General features: G+C 41.0%; 1 protein-coding gene across 7 annotated transcripts in view; it reads left to right on the forward strand.

Annotated features, from left to right (window-relative positions):
- LOC138755736 (KH domain-containing, RNA-binding, signal transduction-associated protein 3-like) overlaps positions 1-21,702 on the forward strand; it is a 225,726-nt gene that overhangs the window by 178,740 nt on the left and 25,284 nt on the right. For 3 of the 7 annotated variants that reach the window (XM_069922237.1, XM_069922240.1, XM_069922241.1), the window contains 2 exons: positions 10,472-10,530; positions 15,928-16,095. In XM_069922237.1, the coding sequence (XP_069778338.1) occupies positions 10,472-10,530; positions 15,928-16,083 (215 nt within the window). In that variant the 3' untranslated portion in view covers positions 16,084-16,095. Of the gene's footprint in view, positions 1-10,471; positions 10,531-15,927; positions 16,096-21,702 lie in introns of those variants that run through there. The other 4 variants (XR_011352516.1, XM_069922239.1, XM_069922238.1 and 1 more) reach the window with 2 other exon arrangements.

The raw sequence follows: 21,702 nt of genomic DNA on the forward strand, positions 1-21,702 counted from the left end.
ACACACAAAAGTCAAAATTTGAAGGATGAATATCGCTTTGGCCAGGATTTTACAGTCAATGGAAAGAATGTACAAATTAATAGAAAACTCTATGCAGGCTTCTAATAGTCCTCCCAGCCAGCTATTTGGAAAATCTGCATGGTGAGGCATTAGCCCTATCCACAATTTAAAAAGCCACGTGCTTTTTGGTCACGCCTTGAAAGGTTCAGGCCTGAAACATTGGTCATGTATCTTTATCCTATGGAAGCTGTGAGAATCGCTGAGTTTCTCCTGCATTCTTGTGTTTTTTTATTGACGTAAAAAATTTTAAAGCTGCAGCCAGTTCAGTAAAAGCTATCTAATTCAGAAAATGACTTATCTACCTGCTGAAGACTAACATCTATCTCTGCTGCAGGGATGGTAGGAGGCAGATCGATGCTGCATTATTTTTCACCCATTTTTCATTGTAATTTCCCTGACCCAGATCCCAGTTTGATGAGGCTCAAGTACATGGTTGTTTTCAAGCAGAATGGCTCTAGAACATTGTTTGTTACCCAACAAACGCACAGACCCAGAATCTTTTAGTCAGTGCCTTTGCTTTTGACTTTCAAATTAATGAAAACTTATCTTCAGTGATCCTCCCAGTGAGGAATTCCAGAAGCCACAGTAAACCCAATTACTGACCTGTTCCTTGAATTGCCCATTTGAAAGCCTTCCAATCCAAGATCATCTGTTTTAGGAATTGAGATTCATAATACCATTGCTGTGTGCAGTAGATCTCTAGTAGTCCAGAGCACAAAGGACTTTGTAGGTGCTTTAATAACTTTCTGTACTATTGAATGTCATTCCTATAAATAACCAAAACATTTTAAATTATTTTTTTTAAATGTTAACAGTTATCGTACTGTAAAAGCATAGTACAAGTGCAACAAATGCACTGAACAATGCAGGGTATAAATCGAGCAAGTCTAGTGACAGAGCAGAGAGAGGCAGGGTAGGAAACATGAGAGTGGTGGCAGACTCACCTACATGTACTTTAATGGAACGAACCTCACAAGTAAATTAGTGTGTAGGAAAGAAAGAAATTAGGAGGGCAAAAAGGGGCAGTAAAATAATTTTGGGACTTAAAATTAAGGAGAATCCCAAGACAATTCTACAAACGTATCAGGTGCATGAGGGTAACCAAGAAAAGAGTTGGTACAATGTGTGGAGCCAGGTAATGTGGGCAAGATCCTAAATAGAAGAGTTGGTACTATGTGTGGAGCCAGGTAATGTGGGCAAGGTCCTGAATGAATCTTACTATCCTAACACTTTAACACTTTATTAGAGGATATAAGGTCACTGCTCAGCATCCTACATTGTAGTGAACTACTTTAATCTCTGGGATCAGTAGGCAGATAGAGAGAGTGGTGGAGGGGAAGGAGAGGGAGGAATGGAGCCAGAAAGATGAGGGAAAGGATGGGGGAGGGGTGGGCAGAAGGTTGAGAAAACAAGGTGCTGTTCTATATACTTCAGAATTAGCATTTATTATTGTCAACATGTCATGAAATTCATTGTTTTGTGGCTGTATTGCAGGTGCAAATTGTTGGGTGTAAGCCCGCCCATAACCAACCAACAAATCGGAATTACAGTCCTTCCTAGGACTTGTTAATCCCTACCAAAAACATATCCTAAATGTGTCTACACAATGCAGCCCTCAGAACCAATTACTCAAGAAAGATCAAACATGGTATTGGAACACAGAAACTAAAAACACAGTCGATCAACTAAAGGAAACACATCAACAAATAAGGTGCTGATCCACTACGACACTGGTAGAGAAGTTTCACTAGCTGTGGATGCTTCACCAGTGGCACTAGGAATGGTACTCTCCCAAAGCACAGAAAAACTTGAGCCACCAGTAGTGTATGCTTCGCGAACATTAACCACAATGAACACAATTACAATCAACTAGATAAAGAAGGATTGGTAATAATTTTTGGTGTAAAAAAAAATCTACCAACATCTTTACGGAAGAAAATTGACCTTGACAACAAGCCTCTTAGTTGAATGCTGGGGTCACACAAATGTATACCAGTATTAGCTGCGGCCAGAATTCAAAGATGGGCCATGCTACTAGAGACGTATAATTTTATAAAACATAAACCAGGAACACTCAACACCCATGCAGATGTCTTATCACGCATGCCACTACCCAAGACTGAACAACGAGAAGAAATTATTAAATGGATAGAAGAGTCAGAAGCCATCAACCAAAAAGAACTTCAACAACTGCCCATTGTAGATTAGATGATCGGAAAGGAAACCCGAAAAGAGACAACATTATGCAAGATCCTATACTTCACCAATAATGGGTGGCCCGAATCTGAAGTCATCCCAGGAGATCTAAAACCTGACACACATGCTGCCATGAGCTATCAGTCAAAAAAGGATGTTTACTATGGGGCACTGTTACAAGCCCAAAGGACCCATAAACCCAGCAGCAATAGATATTCTCCAAGACAAATGTTTACTTAAACAAAATTTGCTTTTAATTATCTTTAAACATGAAAACAGAATCATATTTTAACTTATCACTATTGACTTAACTAACCTAACTTAACCCCCTTCTAATTCTAAGCACACATGTATGTAAGTTCAGAAATGTTCTTTTGTTCACAGTCCAATCTCACTTCTCTTTCCTCCAAGTTCACTGGTTGCAGGCAATTCTTATACTGTGCACAGAATTTAACATTTATAAAGTTCACCAGGCTTTGGTGTTTGAAAGGTAAATGGTTACTGCTCAGGAAGGTTCTTGTCTGTTTTCAGAGAGAGATTTGTTGTTCCTTTTTAATCAGCCACCTCAGTGTCTTGCTGATGAAACTTGCCCCTTCGGGATTCTCCAGATGATAACCTCTTTCTTTCAGGTCACCACAGAGTTTCTTTATGTTTTTCTTATTTCAAGTGAAACATTAGACAGCCAGTCCTCTCCTCTTGCATCAACCACAAGGGCTTTAACCAGGCTGTCTTCCAAAAGGGGACTTTCCAGAAGATTGCCAGCTTGTCCTGTTCCAGTCCCAGCTTCTTCTGCTGGCTGTAACACTGTTCAAGTGATCTCTCCTCTCTCTCTCCCTCTCCCTCCCTCCCTCCCTCCCTCCCTCCCTCCCTCCCTCCCTCCCTCCCTCCCTCCCTCTCTCTCTCTCTCTCTCTCTCTCTCTCTCTCTCTCTGTCAGAGAGAAAGCCTGTTTGATTCTCTCTGCTTGCAAAAGCACATGACCCTCTTAGAATAGCAAGCCCTCTTACAGAGAGAGGCGACTCCATCATGCACTTTTATCTGTTCCCTTTTGTAAACAACAATCCATTAGTGAAGTCTCATTGAGCACTCTTCAAAGCTTTTGCAAAAGCTCCAAGGGCCTGATATGTCTTGCAAGGGGCAGAGCTCCAGTATTTTAAATAGGATCTGTTTTAAAGTGTTTGTATGTAACCTACTCTAACAAACCTTTCCCAATTTATCTATATACTCTGTCACAGTACCCATACAATTATTCTAGCCAAATGGCAAACTACCATGTTATCAGAACTACACCATAACTATCCAGGAAAGGTGCGAATAAACGCACTGGCCCAGATGCATGTCTGATGGCCCTCCATAGACAGAGACATTGAAGAGAATGCAAAGTATGTCAGTCAGTGCAGCCAAAAATTCTGCAAGCTGAAGCTAACCCATGGAAATGGCCATCCAAACACTGGCATCGGATTCATGTAGACTTCACTGGACCATTCATGGGTGAGACTTTCCTAATAGCTGTGGATGCGCACTCTAAATGGCCAGTAGTTTCACAGCTGAAAAACACCAAAGCAGATCCAATGATTGACTGTCTATGAGCCAGCTTTGCCACTTATGGATTGCCTCATGAATTAATTATCGACAATGAACCTCAATTTACATCAGAACATTTTAAAATATTTTTGCATGACAACAATATCAGACATATTTTGTCTGCAAACTTCTCAGGTACTAATGAGTAGGTAGAGCATTTTGTACAAACATTCAAAAGAGAAATGAAAACCATGAAACGTCTAAATCCCTGCTGGTCATACAAAATCGCAGATTTCCTATTGGGGTACAGAAACACACCACATTCTACCGCAAAATGCACCCCAGCAGAACTAATGTTTGGCTGCAACCTGTGGACCAGGCTGACCACAGTTCATCCAGATTTGAGTCTCCAATTGGGAAAAAACAGCATTGCCGCAAACCTCACCTAGAACGTTGGAAGTGGGCGAGAGAGTTCTGGTACAAGATTACAGACAATTTAAAGACCTGTTGGTGGTAGGAGTAATCTTACAAAAATTGGGCCCCTGCTCTTACTCTGTTCTAATGGGGGACCAATTACGAGCATTGACTGACTCTAAGGTCCATGAACTGCCTCAGGAACTGGAGGAGGTGGAACCAGACCTGCCATAGCCTGTCCCAACCCCTCAGGCCAAGTGAGGGGGGAGGGGAAGAGACAGTTGCAGAGCCAAAGAGTCTAGTGAGGAGTCTGGTAACTGAGACATGCAGCCAGGAGGGCAGTGAAGACAGGAAGTCAGTTAAGTCTTTAGGTCATGAGCAAAGCTCAGCACAGCAAACCATGCTGAGGAGGTCCAAGAGAGAAAGAAGACCACCTGAGCGCTTTAAGGACTATGTGCCCTGATTATTATTAAATACTTCCCTTTTATAATTATAATTACTTACGAGATGTATTTTAATTCTCAATTGTAGTCCTGGGCCCGATGTAATCTTATTAGTTCGAAGGGGCCCAGTCAGCATTTATCGCACGGGGGCGGGAAGAGTGTTGGGTGTAAGCCCACACTCTGCCCACATCATGATGTCACCCTTCCATATATATAATCCTGTGTTTCAGTAGCCATGTTAGTCTAATAGAACTAAAGGATGAAAAAGTGCATACACAACACAAATATTGCTATAAATTACATTTTTAAAAAATAAATCAGTGCAAAGAGAAGAGAAAGTGAGTCATGACTGTGGTTCATTGTCCATTCCGAAATTTGATGGCAGAGGGGGAAGAAGCTGTTTTTTGTACCTTTCGGTGTTTGTCTTAAGACTCCTGCAGCTCATTCCTGATGATAGCAGTGTGAAGAGGGCATGGCCTGGGTGGTGAGGGTCTCCAGGTTATAAATGAGTTCTGTTATCTGGGTCTGTCCATAAGCCGAATTTGTACGTAAGGCGGAACAGGTACTACGGTTCTTATTTAGCGTTCGTGAGGTCACATTATGCACATGTGCGAATAGGGGCATAATGCGCATGCGCCAAATGGGGGCACCATGCAGTTTTACTTGCACGCATGAATTGGGGAACAGCCTGTTCGAAGGTACGAGTTGTTCTTAACTTGGATGTTCATAACCCACGGACTCCCTGTATTTGAAGGGAGCATGTGAAACAAAACCTATTGGGTTTAGAGAGACCATGACAAACTCACTATGTTTAAAGGGAATGTGGGAAACTAAACCAAATGCCAAATTGCCAGGTTTATGTGGGGGTCCCAGAACTTAAGGTCTCATTTGCTGAAGGTATAGCCACCACTGCTGGAGCAGTTGCATTTGGAGATGATGAGATGGCCAGAACTCGAGCAATAAATCATCTGGTTATAAGATATGACGGACATAGATGAGTGTTTCTGAACAAATCAAATATGGGAGTGGGAGAAAATTAGGCTCAAATGGGGAGATAAAAATAGAAAAACTGACTGAAGCATAGCTCATTTTAGTGGATGCAAGAAGCCTATTTCATTTCCAGGCAATTTCCAAATAGAGTGATGTAGTTGTGGCGAGGCAATGGATGTTTTGATGGACATCAAATACAGTGATGTTGTTTGTTTTAAAAAAAAGTGAAAGAATTATCTCCTTGATTGAACTTGCCAGAGAGGTAGATAAAAGAGTTAGGGAGTTAAAGTAACGTTGCCTGTTCATATATGGCAAGTATTTTTGAATGATGTTGAAAAGGCAAATAACTGGCACTGTGCTGAATTGAAAATAGATTTTGGTTACATTTAGAGTTATCATGCTTTATTTCTTTCTTCCTTTACAAAACAATCTTTGTGCAATAACCTTATGTCTGCCTTTAACTTGTAAAGGGAAAGAAAATTAATTTGCCAGTAGTAAATTCATAGATTTTTATAGTATAGAAATGAAGCCTCTACGCCAATTGCACTTTGATTAATTCCATATACCTCCATTTCTTGCTCATTCAAGTACCTGGCTAGGTGCTTCTTGCATTGAATGCCTATCTCCTACCCTCATTTAATTTCACACATGCACCACTTTTTATTTGTCTGAATTAAATTCCTTCTGCCACTTTTGAAGTTCTATTTGCACAAGGTTTTTGAGAAATAAACTAAGGATGATAGAAAATATAAATAGCTGTAGGGCATGTGCAATTGTTTAAGGTTGGGGGGGGGAAAGAATGAATAAAATGTTGGGAGACAGACCTAGAATCATCTTGTCAGATGTCATGGTGTTGTCTACTAGAATTATACATAAAACAGGAAATTGCCTACCTCGCTCAACAGTTTAGAAAGAAATCACTTGAATAAAGTTGCACAATAATCAAGACCACAACAACATATGATAAGAATTACTTATATAATATTTTGATAAATCATAGTTATGGTGCACATTTAAGGCTCAATTACGTAATATTAAAAGGCTTTGGTTAGAATGTAATCTACCTTCCCCACCAATCTCATTCATTACAAAAGAAGCCCCCCCCCACCCCCCACCCCACTTGCTTGATTGTTATTCCAGCTGAAAAATTAAAAACAAAAAAATGAATTTTTAGATCACATGTCTGGCATTGTAATCAGTGCACTTCAGTAATCTGTTGATTTTATTTTTGTTACATCATTACAGCAAAAAAAAATAGAATATAATACTGTAGTCACTTACCTAGGAATCCAGGCCTACCAATTCTGCAGAATATTTTTGTGCTGTACAATAGATTTTTCATAACAAAGTCTGGTTGAATGCCTGGTTGAAATAGAAAGCCTTTTACATTGTTGAAGCAAGTAAGGAATATTGCAGAGGTTATAATTTTCCCAACATATATAGATTCAAGTGTTCTGCTTGGGAACTGGTAAGTTGCAAATGACATAACCTTGCTCAAAAAAAGGTTTAAACCCTGTAACATTAGACAAATCATTTTAATCTCAATGATGCAGTAAGTGTAGAAACAATAACCATGGACTATATTCTTTCTCTTTGGCTTGGCTTCGCGGACGAAGATTTATGGAGGGGGTAAAAAGTCCACGTCAGCTGCAGGCTCGTTTGTGGCTGACCAGTCCGATGCGGGACAGGCAGACACGATTGCAGCGGTTGCAAGGGAAAATTGGTTGGTTGGGGTTGGGTGTTGGGTTTTTCCTCCTTTGCCTTTTGTCAGTGAGGTGGGCTCTGCGGTCTTCTTCAAAGGAGGCTGCTGCCCGCCAAACTGTGAGGCGCCAAGATGCACGGTTTGAGGCGTTATCAGCCCACTGGCGGTGGTCAATGTGGCAGGCACCAAGAGATTTCTTTAGGCAGTCCTTGTACCTTGGACTATATTATAGTATAATTAATTATACATTGTTGAAGGAAAATTGTATCTTGAAATAATGGGTTCCCAGGGGAAATAAAGTTGATGTATTTTCAAATGGAATTAAGTTGCCACATATTATCATTCACACTGAGGCCTATGCAATAAATGTAAATCCAACCGCATAGATCCAGTGTTAACTAAGTAGCAGAAATAGTTGTAATGAATATTTTTTCATTGTCTGCACGGTGCAGTTCCCCAAAGGTCAATGCCAAGACTCCATTTTCCAATCCTTCTTAATAATTTGGATTGGTGTGCACAGGGTTCAGTTTCTGTCTTTGCAGTTTCAGTGAATTATGAAAGCAACAATAGACTTTAAAGAAATATGAGCATGTTGGTGAAATGGGCAGATAGATGACCGATGAAATTTGATGCTTAGGAATGACAGGTATTACATTTAGAACAATAAATGAGAAGTCTCAATAGATGTTTTTGTAGTGTAACCCCGCCTTGAAAACTGCTCAATGAAAAGAAAAGAAGTGGAACTTACCTTTTTTTATGGAGAAGGCCTACAAGGCGGGTCCAGCATTGCTTTCTCGCTGAACAACGTTTGGATCCATCTTCTGGAGCTATGATAGGCAGTGCTGTCACTGTGATGTTATCTATACATGCCAAGAAGGGAAAGTAGCTACACCCAAAATGGCAATGGAAGAGCAGGTAAAAGCGCTGGTGGAGATTGCTCAAGGAGTCTTTGGAATCAGGTAGATCTCTTGCGCAATGTGATTTGTTATATTGAATTTTAAAAATCTTGCTCAGGGTTGCGAGCTGACGACGTCATTGGGACATCATCAGCCCGCCCCTTCACAGCCGCATCAGCATCATTGCCCTCGTGGGGAGGTGGAACGGCCTTGCTCCACCTCTAACTATCCACCAGGCGGATCGCAGTCCACCGCCTGAATCCACCCTTGGAACTTTCATCCAAGTAAGTTAAGCGATGTAAAAATGGAGAATATCCGCCATAAACTAAAGGGCAGAATTCTAAAAGAACAAGAATAAAGAGCTAATGTATGCATAATTCATTAGAATTGGCAAGGTCAGTTGTTTTTTTTAAATTACATGGGTTTCTGGTCAATATAAACAAAAGCATAGAATACGAGCAGTGGGAATCCTGCCAACTTGTATAAAAAGTACTGGCTTGACCACTCATAGAGTTCTGTGACCAGTTTTAACACCACACATTGGGAAAGAAGTAAATCTTTTGCCATGCATGCTGCAGTGATCACAATATTTATTATTGGAAAAAGGGAGTTCATTTCTTTAAGTATGCTTTAGAACCTGTGGTAGTTTACCTTGAAACAAAGAAAACCCGAAGGATGTAGAGAGAAAGTCAAGAACTCAGGGACATTGAATGAAGATGATTGCTCCCCCCCCCCAAAAAAAAATCAAAAGTAATGGAGAAAAATTATTTTATGTGGTTGGTGTGTAAGAGTCTGCAATGATCTGATGTGATAGTATTAATAAAGATGCTGGCATTGCAGATGGAAGAAGGTGACCAAGGACTTTCAGCACTTGTCAGCAGGATCCTACTGCTCTGCCGTCCTGCCACAAGCAGGTTTAAATTGGCTGTAAAATGGGGTTGGCGGCAGAATGTTGGCAATGAAGATCACAAAGATGTAGTTTCGGGTTCAATATAACTATCAGGTGGGACCATACGATTTCCATCCATCAAATATGGATAACCCAGAATTCAAACCTTTTCACTTCTTTCTAAAGTTGTTTGAAGTAATATTTGTACCAAAGAACTGAGATTTTTTTTTAATATCAGTAAACTGCAATAAAACCCTGTTATCTAGAATTCAGGCAACCCTCAGTCTTAACCAAACCAGCAAAAACATTAAGGAAAATTCAAAAATAAAATAATAGGTAAAAAATACTAAGTTTAACATTGTAAAAGAAAATGTTTTCTGAAGCAACTTATCAACCTTTAGTGAAGATGGGAGCAAATATTCAGCAAGCAGAGTTCCTTGGTCATGCTTTGTTTGTAGCAGCTGTTTGAATAAAGTTTGAATAAAATAGCATTCACTAAAATATCGTCATCCAGGATGAAAGGTCTGGTTGGTCCCACTCACCGTTGGGGTGACTATTTTAGTGTCTCCTTATCCCTGCTTGCCCAGGTCAGAGGCTTTATCTGTAAATTTTGGTGGGAGGGGGAGAGTTAATTATAATGTTATTCTTCGTCTTTCAGTCGGTTTCATGGAGAGGGAGGATCCTTGCAGATGCAGCAACGATTAAATATTTTAAAAGCCTGGGACTGAAAATAAAGTAAAATGCTTAAAGGTTTACCTATTCATGGAAGTGAAGTGTGTTAGGTGTCAGTGCAGTATAGTATTTTTATCTTTAAACTATTTATTAGTTAGGCATTGCACGCGCAAGTCTCAAGCAACCAGAACATAAATTTATCCAGCATCTACCAATCCTGTTAGGTGCTGAATACCAGGGGGTTCAGCATCTACCAATCCTGTTAGGTGCTGAATACCAGGGGGTTTTAACTGTATATCTAATTCTAGTGCAAATTTATGACCAATGCCATGATCTTGCTCTAGCATTTAATGGTTTCCTTGTACTGATTAGACATCTCTGTATGTATAAGAAGGGAACGTGCAAGCATTATAATTAATGCTTGATCCCTGACCATAATTTTTGAATGTGTTTGTATCATTAGAGATTTCGACTATAATTATTTTGAATCAAAACAGCATGGAAAATTTTGGGAGGAGGGTGAGGTGGCAATTTATTTATTTTCCAAAACCATTTTTCATTGTCACTTGAGGATTGATTTGAAAAGAGGTCGAGTCTCGAATTACCACATTATTTCATGAACATGCATATAAACTGATGAAGTCAGTTAGTCAAAGTCATCTAATTCATAGCTTTCTCTGTTTACAGCGCTTCAGATTATTATGATTATGGTCATGGAACTGGTCAGGAGTCGTATGAGTCGTATGGTAAGTAATCATTCATAGAGTACGCAAAATTATCCTGCATGCATTTTATAATGAGTTTGAATTTAGGCCGCTGAAATGAAAAAAAAATGTATTAATTTAACCCATTTAAAGGATACAAGATAGAAATTGGGGCAAAGAAACTCTGTTTATGGGGCCCATCGGGTTTATATTTCTTACTTCCTCATGATGTAGGAGGCTATTGTGGTCGATTTGAATTTACGTCGGCTTGCACAGCAATCACATTTCCTGAATAGTTTTCCTTGTCCCATCCATTGCCACTAACCCTCTCCTGGATTTTATCACTTACCTGTGTATCTTGGAGAATTGCAGTGGTTAATTCAACTACCAACCTGGCTATTCTCTGGATTGTTAGAAGAAACCAGAGCACGCAGGGAAAATCCACATGATCATAAGGAGAATATATAAATTTTCACCAACAGTACTCAACATTACGATTGAACCTGGTCTGCTGGAATTGTGAAACTGCAGCTCTACTATCCATACTACTGTAGAAATATTTGCTCTACATACTACTTTCCTTGCCCTACTTCATGTTGTCCTCTTGTTCCTAAGTGCTTGTAGACCTTTCTCTTACCTGCAACTATGCGTTTTCCTTTTATTATTACCTTATGGTAGCGAATTCCACATTTTATTTCATGTAGGATAACAAAGCTTATTATTTGTGAATTTACAAAATATACCTTGCTGAAAAAGGTGCTTCCTACCTAGTAATCAAGAAATTGATATTAATGAACTCTTTTCAGTGTTTGTACTGCCTTGGAAATTGCTAATTTGTTAGATATGAATGTAAAAAAAATAGATGCTGGAGATCGGAAATAAAAGCAGAAAATATTAGACAATGTCAGTTCAGGCAATGTCTGCAAAAAAGAGAAATGGTTAACATTTCGGGGCTCATGATTCTTTTTTAAAAAGATAAAGGAAAGAGAGAAGTAAGTTATCAAGGACAGACTGAAGGTTCAGTTCACAGGAAAGTCCCTGAATCTTTGGTTATCTGTCACTTTATTCCCCATTCCATTCCCAGTCAGTAGACAATAGGTGCTAGAGTAGGTCATTCAGCCCATCTTGCACTATCAGTTCCCTGCCTTCTCCACATAACCCTTAATGCCCCTGTCCACAAGAACCTTATCTAACTCCCTCTTGAACTTATCCAGAGGACCCACCTCTACCACCTTCAGGAGCAAAGCATTCCACAGACCAACAACTCTCTGGGTATAAAAAATTTCTTCTCATCTCTGTCCTAATCTTATATACTTCAATCATATCTCCCCTCATCCTTCTCAATTCCAATTTATCCAACCTTTCGGCATACGACAATCCTGCCATTCTGGGAGCTAACCTTGTGAATCTACGCTGCACTCCCTCATTAGCGAGAATGTCCTTCCTCAAATTAGGAGACCAGAACTGGAGACAATACTCAAGGTGTGGTCTCACCATGGCCCTGAACAACTGCAGTAGGACATCTTTACTCCTATAATCTATTCCCTTTTTTATAAAGACTAACATGCCTTTTGGCTTTTTCACAACTTGTTGAACCAACATGCAAGCTTTTTGTGACTGATGTACAAGTGCACCTAGATTATATTGCACTTCCTGACTCCCTAACTTGATTTCAATTAAATAATAATCTGCCTTCCTGTTCCTTCCACTGAAGTGGATAACCTCACATTTATCCACATTAAACTGCATTTTCCATGCATCTTCCCGCTCACCTAACCTGTCCAAGTTCCCCTGCATCTTCCTAACAGACTCCCCACACTTCACACTGACACCCAGTTCTGTGTCATCTGCAAATTTGCTAATGTTATTTATAATCCCCTTATCTAAATCATTAATATATATGATAAACAACTGAGGACCCAACACCAAGCCCTGCGGGACCTCACTTGTAACATCCTGTCACCCCGAAAGTGACCCGTTAACCCCAACTCTTTGTTTCCTATCTGTCAACCAACTTTCTATCCGTCAGCACCCTACCCCCCCAATACCTTGCTCTCTGATTTTGCCTACTAATCTCCTAAGAAGGATCTTACCAAAAGATTTCTGAAAGTCCAAGTACACCACATCTACTGGCTCTCCCATGTCTACTCTCCTTGTCACATACTAGAAAAATTTCAGAAGATAAGTCGAGCATGATTTTCCCTTCAGAAATCTACACTGACTTGTAATGATACTATTATTTCTGTCTGTCTTCTGTTATTTCTTCTTTTATAATAGACTGTAGCCGACTCCTACAAAAGAAACACACACTAGCCGTGTGGGAGGTTAATCTCTGCGATTTATTGAAGCTGTTTGAGTTCCTGCCGTTTGTTTGATTGGCTGCCATCAGCTGCATGAATAACAATAGCGGGTGGGAACATTCTTGCATGTGAATACCCTTCCTCCCCAGCCTGTTATTGTTCTCTAGCTGGGCAGCTTGGCCAGCACCATTTTAGGGTTGCTGGTCTTGTACTGCTACAGCTTTCAACCGTGTTGGTTTGCTGTGTTAAGGGACGTATTATGGTGTGTCATGCTGCTCTTTACTACCGCGCGATGTGCCAGCTCGATCTCCATGGTGGCAGGACACCACAAGACTCTACTGTCTTCCCCATCACTGACTTCAGGCTAACCGGTCTGTAATTGCCCGTTCTCTTCCTCCCTCCCTTCTTGAAAAGCAACACAACATTAGCCACCTTCCAATCCACAGGCACTTCTCCTGAATCTATAGAACACTGGGAAATGTCAACCAATGTGTCCACAATTTCAAGAGCAACCTCCCTAAGCACCCTGGGATGCAGTCCGTCGGGCCCTGGGGACTTAACAGCCTTCAGTCCATTCAAGACCACATGCTTCCGAATCTGGATTTTCATCAATTCCTCCATTACCTTTGGAATTTCTATCAATTCCTTCGATACCGCAGGACCTCTACCCCCTATCTGACCTTTACCTGTATCTTCCCTGGTGAAGACAGATCCAAAATATTTGTTAAACTCGTCTACCATTTCCTTGCTTCCCGTAATGATTTCACCTGTTCCTGTTTTTAAGGGCCCAATTTTGGTCCTAACTAATTTTTTTACTCTTTACATATCTAAAGAAACTTTTACTATCCCCATTTATATTATTGGCTAATTTAATCTCATACCTCATTTTTTTCCTCCCTTATAGCTTTCTTAGTTATCTTCTGTTGCGCTTTGAAGGTTTCCCAATTCTCTAGCTTCCCACACCTCTTTGCTATATTATGCTTCCTCTACTTGGTCTCGATACTGTTCTTGACTTCCTCTGTCAGCCACAGTTCCCCTTCGCCTTAAAACCTTTCTTCCTCTTTGGAATGAACTGGTCCTGTACCTTCTGAAAAATGCCCAGAAATACCTGCCATTTTTGTTCCAGATTTCTCCAAGCCAGAGTATCCTTCCATTGTATATTGGCGACCTCCTCCCTCTTGGCTGCATAATCCCCTTTATTCATCTGTAATACTGATACTTCCTACTTTCTTTTCTTCTCCCTTTCAAATTGCAAATTAAAACTCACCATATTATGGTCACCATTACCTAATGGCTCCCCTACTTCAAGGTCCCTGATCAAATCCGTATTGCTACCCATCACCAAATGCAGAATTGTCTTCCCCTTGGTGGGGTCCATCACGAGCTGCTCTAAGAATGTATCCCGGAGACATTCTTTAAACTCACTTTCTTGCAGTCCCGCACCAGCTAGATTTTCCCAGACTACCTGCATGTTGAAATCCCTCTTTACAACTGTATCATTACCATTCTGACATGCCAGTCTTAACTCCTGCTTTATTCTGCCTCCTATATTCGAGCTACTGTTTGGGTGCCTGAATATAACTCCCAATATGTCACTCTTGCCCTTGCAATTCCTCAACTCTATCCAAACAGACTTTACTCCACCTGCTCTTATGTTGCTCCTTTCAAGGGACTAAAAATCATTCCTCACCAACAGAACCACCCCTTCCCCTCAACCCACCTGTCTGTCCCTTTGATAGTACGTATACCCTGGAATATTAATTTCCTAATCCTGGCCCTCCTGCAGCCATGTCTCTGTTATTCCTATAATATCATATCCTCCAATATGCAGTTGAGCTTCAAGCTCATCCATATTTATTTCTTATACTCTGTGCATTCATGTACAATACCTTTAATCTGTTACTCCCCACACCCCTCACCTGGTTACCTGACACACTTGGCCATACTCTCCGATCCCTTTCTGCTCCTTCTGGTGTTTTAATTTCACTGCCTATCCAAACTTTTCTTATTTTCTCCTTCCTATCCATTACCCTATCACCAAATTAGTTTAAACCATATCCAACAGCTCTATTAATCCTGCCCGCCAGGATATTGGCCCCTTTTGGGTTCAGGTGTAACACCTCCTTCTTTAAGAGGTCATGCCTCCCCCCAGAAGAGATCCCAATGGTCTAAGAATCTGAAATTCTGCCTTCTGCACCAGCTCCTCAGCCACACATTCATCCGTTTGATCCTTCCATTTTTGCCCCCATGCACTCAGCACAGGTAGTTGTCCAGAGGTTACTACCCTGGAGACCCTGTCTCTTAGCTTCTATCCTAAATCACTGTAATCCCTCTTCAGTACCTCCTACCCTTTTTTTTAATCTATGTACATGTACCAAGATATCAAGCTGCTCACCCTCTCCTCCCAGAATACTCTGTATCCGATTTGAGATATCTCGCACCCTGGCACTTGGGAGGCAGGTATATCTATCAGGCTCACAGTATCCCTTGTCTGTACCCCTGACAATGGAGTCCCCCATGACCACTGTTTTCCTCTTCTTTCCCTTCTGCACCACAGCACCAGGCTCAGTGCCAGACTGTGGCCATCCTCTGTCAAGTTATCCCTTTCAACAGCATCTAATACAATATACCTTTTGCTGAGAGGAATAGCCATAGGGGTGCTCTCCCACTATCCTGGCGTTTTACTTCCTTCCCCTGGCAGTTGCCCATTTACCTGACACTTCTAGTTGAGAGGTAACTACCACCCTGTATGTCCTATCAATTACCTCTTCACTCTCCCAAATGAGTTGCTGGTCATCAAGCTGCAACTCCATCTCTCTAATTTGGTCCTTAAGGGACTGCATCCCAGTGAGCCCAGTTCAGGTGTGACCATTTGGGGAAGGTGAAGGTTCTATGAAACATCTCCTCACTCTCTCTAACAAGCTGCAGTTCCATTTCCCAACTCAGTCTTTAAGGAACTGCATCACGATGCACCTGGCACAGATGTGGCCATTGGGGAGGGTGGATGTCACCCATGGTTCCCACATCTGACACCCAGAACAGAGCACTAACCCCATAGGCATGACTCGTAAGTTTTATATTAAACTTATTAAGAAAGGCAAATAATACAGCTCACCTCTCTCCTCGCCTGCTTTTGCAGAACCCTGATGAGCCAAAGCCTGGAAGTCCCAAGTCTCACTCCTTTGCTGCTCCTTGTCCCTCCTCTCCTTTTATTGGCCCTCTACCAATTAACCCCGTCACTCTTTCCTCACCACTCGTCCACTGGATACCTCCAACTCCTCACCCGAACTACTAGACCCAAGCCCCAGTAAGTACTAATTTAAGTCCTTACCTTGCCGTCACTCTCTCCTTGCCCCTCCCCCACTGGATATCTCCGACGTCTGCAAACTTAGATATGCTATGCTTGGCCACCTCTTCCACATCATCAATACAGATCATGAATGGTTGTGGAAGAAGTCAAATCTATGGAATATTGAGAGTAAAGAAAACAAATTGCTAGTTTGTGCAGTTAAATTTGTGATATCTTCAGTTCCTGGGAATGATCTGTCGAATGTGAAAGCTTGAAGTATGGATGGTGATTGAGAAAAGGATTATCTGTTACTCTAGTTCTGTGATGAAGGGGATGGAAGAGAAAAACTGCAGGAGATTACATGGATATTTATTGTTCAGTTTCTACTTGGAAGTCAGTAAAACATTAATTACACATAAAGGCTGTTAATTTTTCAATATTTATATTTTGTGCTATTATTTCTTCAATTGTGTCATAATGTTTTCTAAATGTACAACCAAGTTTGGGATAGATGTTTAAAGAACGGTAGAGGCATGAAATCTAAAATAGAAACAGAAAATACATAAAACAAGCTGAGCAAAAAAAGGAGTGAAAATAAAAGTCTACAAAAGCTGTGATTGTAGTAAATACACAAAAATGCTGAATAAACTCTGCAGGTCCATAGGAGGCCAATATCTATAACACCTGGTACTTGCGTTGTGGTCTCCTCTACATTAGAGAGACTGGATGCAGACTGGACCATCTCTGGTCCAGCTATGATAGAGTAGATCTCCCAGTGGCAACCTCATTCAATTCCCTGTCTGAGTCCCATGCCAACATGTCTGTCTGTTGTCTCATGCACTGTCCAACTGAGACCACCCGCAAATTGGAGGAACACCCCTAATTTGGCTGGGCACCCTCCAACAAGATCTACAATTTCCATTAGGCACCCCCACCCCCGTGTCTCTAAATTTCTATCTTTGTGTCTCCTTTCCTCCAACACCCCTCCCCTTATCTCTCTCTCTTTCCATGACTCTGTCTCCTTTCCTCCAGTTCTGCATTCATAGAGCTACGCCCTTTCTCCATCAATTCTCAGCTTTTCTCTCCTGCCTTCCTATCCATTTCCACCTATGACCTCTTGGCTGTTGGCCTCTGCTCTAGCCCCTGGCGCCTTCTTCCTTCCTTTCCCATGCTTTTTATTCAGTTGTCTGTCTGCTATTTGCTGATTCCTTGAAGAAAGGCTTTGGCCCGAAATGTTGGTTTTATATCTTTGCCTCTTATGGATGCTATGGGACCTGCTGAGTTTCTCCAGCAATTTTGTGTGTTTATTACAAGTCAGGGAAAATTTGTGAAAAGAGAGAGTTAACATTTCAGGTCAAAGATTATTTTTCAAAGTCTTAATCTGGATAATTAACCAGAAATATTAACTCTAAGACCCTCATATAAAAGGTCTTTGACCTAAAATATTATGTTTCCTGTTCTATGATTGCTGTCTGACCTATATGGAGTAAAGGGATTTTTCAACTCCAAATACAAAAAGAATATTATATCAGTCTGAAAATTTATGTGCCAAGAATTTAGATGACACCTATTTCTACTGTACTAAACCATGCTACATTTTACCCAAGACCCAGCAAAATTAATCCGCAAAGCAGGGACCTCTTTATAAATATAAGAATGTGGCTCTCCTGTATTGTGATGAGTTCTTCAAACAATGAAAAGATTAACAAATCTATTTGACTGTAATGGTACTTGCATTGTAATGGAGTCCAGGTTTATAAAATCAATATTTGATAATGGTGTAAAAGAAGGAAGTCTGTAGACACTGTTATTGTGGTAAAAACTGGAGGAACTCAGCCAGTCTTGTTACGTCTATTAGAGGTAAAGATACCTTTCTGATTTTTTCGGGCCTGAGCCCTTCCTCAAAGTGTGAGCAAAAAAGCAAGCAAGGGGCCTATATCCTATATTAAAAAGCTGATGATGAGGGAAGAATGGAAGGGGGACGAGTAGAGACCAATAGACAAAAGCTCTTAAGTGGCTATGATAAGAGGACAGGAGAGAGGAAAGGTTGGGTGGGGTCATAGTTTATGGCTTTGTGAAAGGAGACAGAGGGAAAAGGGAAGAGAGAGATGAAGCTAGAGAAAAGCTGGGGAATGGGAGTGGGGGTTGCTAAAGGAAAGCATAGAAGCCGATGTTGATGTCGGTTGATGTTGTTTCCTCCAATTGTGAGTAGTCTCAGTCTGGCAATGCATGAGACCATGGACAGACATGTTGGTAAGGGAATGTGGCAGGAAATTGAAATGAGTTGCTACTGGGAGAACCATGCTATTTTGGTGGAGGGAGCCAAGGTGCTCAATGAAGCGATCTCCCAGTCTCTCTGATATGCGGGAGACCATAGTGGGAACACTGTTGACTCTTGCAGATTCACAAGGAGTGTTTGGGGCCCTGAATGGTGGTGAGGAAGGAGGTGAGGGCAGAAGTTGAGCACCTCTGCATTCATAGGGGTAGATGCCAAGGGCAAAATTGATGGGAAGGGAGGGGTAGACAAAAGAGTCTCAGAGGGAACAATTCCTGTGGAAGGCGGAGAGAGGAGGAGAAGGGAAGATGTGTCTGGTTGAGGGATCATAGTGGCAGAAATGGCGGATGTGTTGGATGTGGAGACAAGTGGTGTGGTAGGTAAGGACAAGAGGAATCCTCTCCTTGATGCATTTGGGGTTGAAGCGGACCAGGCAGAAGTGCGGATAACGGAGGATATGCGGGTGCGAGCGAGTTGATGTTGGTGAGGTGAAGCCACGTTGTTTGAAGAATGTTATCCCTGATGATATGGCATGGAATATCTCATCCTGGGGGAAGATGTGATAGAGATGGAGGAATTGAGAAAAAGGAATGGGATTCTTATGGAGAGCAGGGTGTGAGGAGTGCAGTCAAGGTAGCTGTGAGGGTTAATAGGTTTGTAGATGCCCATTGAGAATTTGTTTCCTGCGATGGAGACCGAGAGATCGAGAAAAGGGAGAGTGTTGCTAGAGATGAGTGAATTTGAGGTCACGGTGGAAGCTGGCAGCAAAGTGGATAAAGTCAGCGAGCTCATCAGGAGTGCACCAAAGTAGTTGTCGATGTAGCAGAGGAAGAGTTGATGAGCCTTATCTGTGTAGGCTTGTCGCATGAACTGCTCCACATAGCCAACAAAAAGCTAGGCATAGCTGGGGCCAATGCGGGTACCCATGGCTACCCCTTTGACTTGGAGAATGTAATACGAGTCAAAGAAGAATTTATTGAGGGTGAGGACAAGTTCTGCTAGCCAGAGGAGGATGATGATGGAGGGAGTCTGGTTGGGTCTTTTGTCGAGAAAGAAATGAAGGGCTTTGAGGCCTTCAGTATGGGGGATGAAGGTGAAAAGTGAGTGATTGGATGTCCATGGTAAAGATGAGGCAGTCAAATTTAGGGAACTGGAAATTATTGGAGGGTGTGTGAAGTATTGTGGATGTAGGTCAGGCAGGACTTGTCCGCGGGAACAAAACAGAGTTGAAGTAAGTGGATACCATTTCATTGGGGCAAGAGCACACAGGCATGATGCATCTGCCAGGACAATTAGGGTTGTGAATCTTGGAATCTGGTTCTTGACAATGTCTTGTTTTATGGTGAATAAATTCAAGACCTTTTGAGGCATCTGATGCAAGTCTGACAGAGGTGTTCCATATACACATTAATGACATCATACATGACCATTCAATCAAGCGTGAATTGTGATGGAAAGTGTACATTACAGTTTCTTGTTGGTATGGCTATCAGCAGGAAATGGATGCAAAAACACTTTACTATTTACAAAAATGTGCTATTTCTAATATAATTTTTTTTATCTGAAATAGTTAGCCTCTTATTTTCTTGCCTTTTACATACATTGTTTGGGATAGGTGAGCTGGTGTTCCATTATAAAGATTGGACTTATTTATTGTCTGTACATTATTTCCACATGATTAATAAGATGACTGCAAGTTGCATAGTTTCTGGTGGACCTTTGAATGCTTATTAAAAGTGGAATGTCCTCTTAAAACAAAATTGCATACCTTGCTTTCATTTTCACATCAGCAGTCCACTGAACATTACAACAACACAAATTACTTTCAGGAATTTCCCATTTTTGAGTTCCACCTGGGAGTTCTGGGTGGAAAAAGTCAAAGGCACAAAATATGACATTCTGGTCTCTACCAGCCTCAAGAGCACCCCAAGGGCATCATTAATGATATTTCCACGCCATGAAGGATTAATAGAACCTCACAAGAGCAATAAGGGTGAGTACAGATCTTTTTCGGTCCAATTATACCAACACTATCCAAGAGCTTTATTGTCATACACACACAGGAGTTAATCATTCTTTCCCCTCCATATTCAATAGGGAAACTTGTTTTCTCTCACTTCAGAAATAGTTGTCAATGTTGACCCATATTTACACAGAACCTTACATCACAGCCCAGAAACAGGCATGTAACTCGGTACAATTTGCTTGTGGTCTTGGTGAGGCAATACAGAGTGGTAAATGTCTGGAATAGGTTTCCTGGGATAGTGATGAAAGCAGATACATTAAGATCATTTAAGATGCTTCTAGTGGGCACATGAATATGCAAGGAAGACACATCATAGTAGAGATTTAGTTTAATTAGGGCATCGGTCTTTGTGTGGACTGAGGGCTTATTCCTGTACTGTACTGTACTGTTTCAGGCTAAATAGGTTTGTGTTTTGGGATAATAAATGGGATGCTAAGGTGCATGTACAGAGATCCTTGAAGATGCAGAAGCAGGTGGATAAAGGTAATTCAGCTTCCTTATTTGTCAAGTACATAATACACAAAATTTGTTTAATTTTGTTTGTCCATGAAGGCACACAAAGAAACACCAAAGAAAGAATATTCTGACCAAGGAGAGACAGAGAAGCAAAAGAGAGTCCATGGAATTCAAAGTTCAGATTGTATATTTTTCTTTATTAGATGGAGAGCAGAATAAGAGTAGCACAGTGTGAAACACCAAAAAAATATAGATAATGTTGAAAATGGGGAAAGAAACAATTGCCTTAATCAGAACTGGAAACATGGACAAACATGTGGGACCAATGTCTGAAGAGGGCGCACAAAATCAGTGAACCGGTGCGGACTCGAAAGGCCAACATGGCCTGTTTCCGCTCCGTAAATGGTTATATGGTTATGGTTATGTTTTAAGTTGCAGAGAGAATGGAACTGTCTACGATGGAATGCAGCCCAATATTGACAAGCTGCATTTGTTTTTTCCAAATACTAGTTGGGGCACCGTTTAGACTATATTACTTCGTTCCATTCACTGGAATCAGAGAGGTATTGATGTATAAAGGCAACTTCCAAGGATTCAGGGAAATTTGGGCATGAAATAGAATGAATAAGACTGAGTAAAAAGTTAATTACAGTATATCATAAGTGCATGGGCAGGCCATTTTAGTTCTCTACATTCAAGTTTGTCATCTGACTGCACATGTAACTAGACAAAACTATTTCTCCACACTCACTCTCTCTCACACACACACACACACACACCAACATAATAATCACACACATGCATAAATATGTAATTAAAAATAAATATTTGTTCATTCAGGTGACTTGGTGTTCGGTGTGGACAATCA

This window comes from Narcine bancroftii, chromosome 2 (genome assembly GCF_036971445.1).
Source record: "Narcine bancroftii isolate sNarBan1 chromosome 2, sNarBan1.hap1, whole genome shotgun sequence".
Lineage (NCBI taxonomy): Eukaryota > Metazoa > Chordata > Chondrichthyes > Torpediniformes > Narcinidae > Narcine > Narcine bancroftii.